This window comes from Panicum virgatum, chromosome 3N (genome assembly GCF_016808335.1).
Source record: "Panicum virgatum strain AP13 chromosome 3N, P.virgatum_v5, whole genome shotgun sequence".
Lineage (NCBI taxonomy): Eukaryota > Viridiplantae > Streptophyta > Magnoliopsida > Poales > Poaceae > Panicum > Panicum virgatum.
The window spans coordinates 17,150,965-17,156,244 of record NC_053147.1 but is presented as its reverse complement, the minus strand read 5'-3'; the positions used below and the strand labels follow the sequence as shown (position 1 = coordinate 17,156,244).

General features: G+C 60.4%; 1 protein-coding gene across 1 annotated transcript; it reads right to left on the bottom strand.

The window, feature by feature from the left end:
• Positions 1–857: 857 nt before the first annotated feature.
• LOC120664720 (adenylate isopentenyltransferase-like) lies at positions 858–2,910 on the bottom strand. The gene has a single exon (XM_039944023.1). The coding sequence runs from the start codon at positions 2,411–2,413 to the stop codon at positions 1,286–1,288; it is 1,128 nt and encodes a 375-aa protein (XP_039799957.1). The 5' UTR covers positions 2,414–2,910; the 3' UTR covers positions 858–1,285.
• Between the last annotated feature and the right edge of the window lie 2,370 nt (positions 2,911–5,280).

Below are 5,280 nucleotides of genomic sequence, written 5' to 3'. Positions count from 1 at the left end.
TAGGGAGAGTTAACAGCAATGTCATTGAGGGGATGAAAAATTATAAACGATGGCATAGAAGGGATGAGCTAATTTTCAATGATACATAAGGGATCACCTCAATTTTACAATGGCATACAGGGAATTTACTCTAAAAACAACTAATAAAACAACTAGTAGGACATATTGTGCGCGCCAGCATCCAAACAAGTGATCATCCGATCGCAATCCAAAGGGCATGCAAGCAAAGCAAGCAGCATACTCGAACACGGCTGCAAAACCCCCAGCGTCCCTGTAAGTTCATTCCGAGCTGAACTCTTGCTTTTCGCCGCCCCTGAGAGCAAAAGACTGCAAGAGAACGTCACGGCGTACTGGTTTCCGAACGAATCCCAGGCCAGCCGCGCCAGTGGCGCCACGCGTGGAAGCGCCGAGAAAACTGGGAGGAGTCAAAGAAGCGGCGGGGGGCAGCGAACCGGAACGGCTCCGACTCTGTTTTCCTAGCTGGCAACAGCAAGAACACCAGGCACCAACTCACACGCCCAACTCCCCCTGATCAGCAGCAATCACACACTAAGCATGCGTGGAGGCAGCGGATTACCGCCCCCCAATCATCCCTCTGCGCCCCGTGCCCCCTGCGATTAGTTAACCACCACACCTGGCTGGAGGGGCGCCGAGGCACAGTCCATCGGCCACCATGGCAGTGGCATCTCCTCTCCATTTTAAACCGCCAGCCCAGCAGATTGCCATGCCACTGGAAGGTTCAGAGGGACGGAGCAGGTGGGGTGAGCTCAGCTCTCTGTAAAGGCCAAAACGGAACGGAAATGCAGAATGCCGTTTGGGAAGAGGACAAACAAACACTAGGAGGGGGAGAAAAAAAATCAATCAAGGAGGCTCGGCTGTACTGCATATTATATTTCAAAATTTGAACTGTCTAGTGGATTAGTAGTACATACAATGGCGCAGTTAGGAAACGGACGAACAAAAGAAAGAAAGAAAGAAAAGGAAATGGAAGTTCACCCCCCCCCCCCCCCACCCCTCTCCCAACAAAGAAATTCTCTTCACCGTTCTCACCCTCTCCCTCTCTGCAATGCTACGCAGCTTTTATCTCTCTCCTCTCTCTACAGAGTCTAGAGGCTAGAAGCCTCCCCCCCCTCTCTGTGTCACTGTGCCCTTGTTCGGACCCCACCGGCCAGCGGCAGAGGGCGCCGCCCGGAACCTGCAAAATCGGCGGCCAAAAGCCCCCTCCACCCTTTGCGCCGTAACGCGACTAGCTCCGCCCGGAAAGTAACAGCAAGCGGCCGCGGGCTCACCCCACCACGTCGCAGCATCGCGCCATCCGCTCCGCCGTCTCGTCGTCGCCATCGGTGGCGCTGCCGCCGTCGCGCAGGAAGCTGCGGATGGCCGCGAGCCCCGGCCCGCGCACGTCGCGCTCCCAGGAGGCCGACTCCGCGGCGGGCCCCGCGCCGCCGAGGCGGGCGCGGACGGTGGCGGACGCGTCCAGGCGGCGGACGGGCCAGCCCCAGTCGTCGGCCATGCGGCGGATCTTCGACACCTGCGCGGCCGCCAGGTCCCGCGTGCTGGCCTTGATGTCGTCGACCGCGGCGCGGAAGCTCCTGCGCCCCGCGAAGTGGCCGCCCAGCTCGTGGACGCCTATGGCCTTGCCCAGCCCCGCGTGCGCGGCGCGATCGGCGGGGGTGGTCGCGGCGAAGTACTCGCGGAGCTCCTCCACCATGCCGGCGCGCACCATGTCGTCCACGCGGCGGTCGAGGTACTCCGCCAGCAGCGCCTCCTCGACGTCGACCCAGAGAAGGCAGCACGGGAAGCGGAGCGCGGGGCGATCCCGCCCCCGCGCGGCGGCGGAGGGCGAGAAGGGGTCCCCCGCGGAGGCGTCGAAGCGGTCGGCGAGGAGGGCGTGGATGAGGGAGTTGGAGCCGCCGGCCACGACGGGGACGCGGCGCCTCGCCGCGATCGAGGCGGCGGTGGCGGCGGCGGCGGAGCGGAAGGTGGAGGGCAGGAGCTCGCCGGCCTCGGGGCGGACGGCGCCGAGGAGGTGGTGCGGGACGCCGCGGCGGTCCTCGAGGGGCACCTTGTTGGTGGTGACGTCGAGGCCGGCATAGAGCTGTATCTTGTCCGCGTTCACCACCTCCCCGCCGAGCGCCCGCGCCGCGTCGATGGACAGCTTCGTCTTGCCGGTGCCCGTGGCGCCGACGATCACCACCATGCCCGCGGCCGGCCGCTCCGAGGACGAGGACGCCGCACAGGACAGCGGCCGCCGGCGCTGGTGGTGGTCCTCCTCCTCGGCCGCCGCCGCCGCCACGTCCTCCTCCTCCCCCTCCCGCGGCGGGATGCGGTGCAGGTGCAATGGCCTCGCCCCCGCGGCGGCCATGGGAGCGCGCACGAGCGTAGTGATCCTATTGGCGAGGAGGCTGGTCATGTAGCTAGCGCCCGATCCGAATCGGCCGCCTATGACCCGCCGTGTATTTTTGTCTCTTGCGAACACGCCGCCCCGTTTGGGGGTTTATACGGGGAGCAGGCAGGCTGCACAACCACGGCAGAGCCGCACAGAGCCAGATCGCGCTGCGCCACCACGCTTTCCTTCCTGGGGCGCGCCTCCTGTTTGATTTTTGGGCGAGATTTTCCTTTTCCCCCGTATTTCTGCCGCCCAAACCGTCTTGGCCTCCCGGAGATTTCCCGCGCTTATGGGTTATGGTGGTGCTGGCCGTGCTGTGGTGTGAATTGTGACGCCGTCTCGCCGTCGCCGAGCCGGTGCTGGGCCGTGCAGTGTTATATATACCGAGGAGAGGAGAGGACATGAGGGGGGACCTTTTAGAACAAAAACTGTTTAGCCCATGCCCCCTCCCCGGCACCGGCAGCTTCCCCTGCCGTGCCCGTGCCGCCTCGTTGTTACAGGGGAGGGGAATGCACGCGACGAAAACGAGGCCGCGGGCCTGGCGACTGCCGGACAGGCGCCGGCAGGGGCGCAGTTTAAAATAACCGGCGCATGTCCCGCGGATGGCGAGAACATTCCGAGGCGTCCGGTGCGGCGGTCGCCTGGCCTGCCTGCTCCCGGCGGGGGCCGAGCGCCCGAGCCGAGCCTGGGGGCAGGGCAGTCAGAGTGGGTGGCGTGTCGTGTCGTGTCGTGTCGGGCCCGTGCGCGTCGGCTTCCGCCTCCGCATCTCCTCTCCGGTTGCCTGGTTTGGCCCGATCCCCGCCGGCGAGCTCGGCTTTCGTCCGGACGGGGTCAGGTCAGAGAGGCGCCGTGGGTGGGGCCCCGTGCTTTTCGTTCCCCGCCTCCTTTGGGTGGGGTCGGTCCTGCATCCGGTTCTCATCAGTTCTCGTAGGGTGGGCGGTTGCGTTGCGTCTGGGCCGGCGCGGGCGCGCGGCGCCGTGGCAACCTCGCCCCGCGCTGCCGTCCGAGTCTGATGGGCGCATGGCGATGGCGCACCGCCCGCCCTCTCGTTCTCCGGACGGCGCGACGAGCACGGTTGCACCCACGCGCAGACAGTCAGGCACTCAGGCTAGAGGCTCAGCAGGTAAAGGCTGCGGGCGTTGAATGGAAAATTGAGGGTCTGTTTAGTTCATTTTGCAAAAAAAAATTGCAAAAGGAATCTTTGTCATTTGAAGTACTAAATGAAGTCTATTTGTAAAATTTTTTGCATAGATGGGTTGTAAATCGCGAGACGAATCTAATGATGCTAATTAATCCATGTTCAATCAATAATTAGCGGATGGTTACTGTAGCATCGCTGTTGTAAATCATGGATTAAGTAGGCTCATTAGATTCGTCTCGCGATTTACAGCTCATCCATGCAAAAAATTTTGTAAATAGACTTCATTTAGTGCTTCAAATTAGAAAAATTCTGTTATAAAATAATACGTTTACGGCGTTTTTTATTTACATGTAAACTAAACAGGTTCCCGTCAAGAATGGTCGCTGCGGCGTGGGCCCCACCTCCTGACGCCCCGGCTGCACGCGCCAGGCACACCATGGGCGGGGAAAGAAGAGGCCGAAGAAAGGACACGGATCCGACTGGCATGGGGGAATGTGGCTTCCCCGATGAGCCCACCGAACTGATGCTTCGCCTGGAGCCCCCACGGCGCAGCGCAGGCCACTCACATGCCCATGAGTGATGAGCCCATGCGCACAGCCACGGCAGCCAGTGTGCACTGCAGCCGGCGTGACCCCATGGTTCTTGTGCTCCTAGACCACCACTAGCCCACCGGCCCACCCCATGGTTCTTGTGCTGCGTTGAATTGGATCGACGTCGACGTCGACGCCACCGATTCTACCATAGCCATGGGCCATGGCCGAGCCAAGGATGCTGGCTGTGGCTGGGCTGTGGAGGGAGTGGCCTCGTGACCTCGGCGCTGGCAAAGCCTGACGGAATCGGGTCAGCAGCCTTTGCATGCACCTCCTTGGCTACGGAAGAGGGGAGATGCCTCCAGCTGACCAGCTCCAGCGACTGTTTGAAAGGGAATGCGCCTTTCCTGCAGCCATCAGCTAGCTTTCTCGTCCTTTCATCCTTTGGATGATGGTTCGGCCGATGGCATGCAGGTTCTTGATGTGGGCTAGCTTCTGTGGCTCGGTGTCTGCGGCAGGCCACGAGCTGACCACTGGTGCGGTGCAACTGCCAGGACTTAGCTGGTCCCCAGCGGTCAGCCTCTGCCCCAGCTCCCAGCCCCTTCTTGTCCTTTAGAAACCTTGAAACGCTTTTGTTGGCACTCCACATGACCAAGAATATGCGCCGACGAACTCGCAATTGGCCGCAAAATTTTAATACAATGGATGCCACTGGTTAATTTCACTTGTTGACAAAAGAAATGGGACTGTTTTGTCTTGCATGAAAAAAAGAGCAAATTGTACTTGGACATGTGGACGCCACATGATCAGCACCTTTATTTTGGAGTGGCTCGATTCCGGGACTTGATTGTACAAAGGTAAATATCCTTGACAAAAGGGAGATATGCAAGGTGATATTCGTGAAAGGGGGGAAAAGATGCAGCCGAGTGAAACTTAGATAGAATAGGAGAGATGCGGGGTGGACTTGGGCCTGCTGACCTTTTGGACTGCGACACTAGTCTAGTCCATCGAAACGCTGCTGCATGCTGGCCCTCGCGTCAACGGGCACGCACTTGCAAAAGTGGGGCGCACCGTTACGCGGAGAACATTGGGAAAGCTCGATCGATCCGGTGCCTTTAGTTTCTCGGCACCGAAAAGCAACCGCAATTTGCGAGCTGAAACCTCGTTGTTGATGCGCTCATCAAGCCCATCGTTTAGAGCTGAATCGAGCGGTACACTAT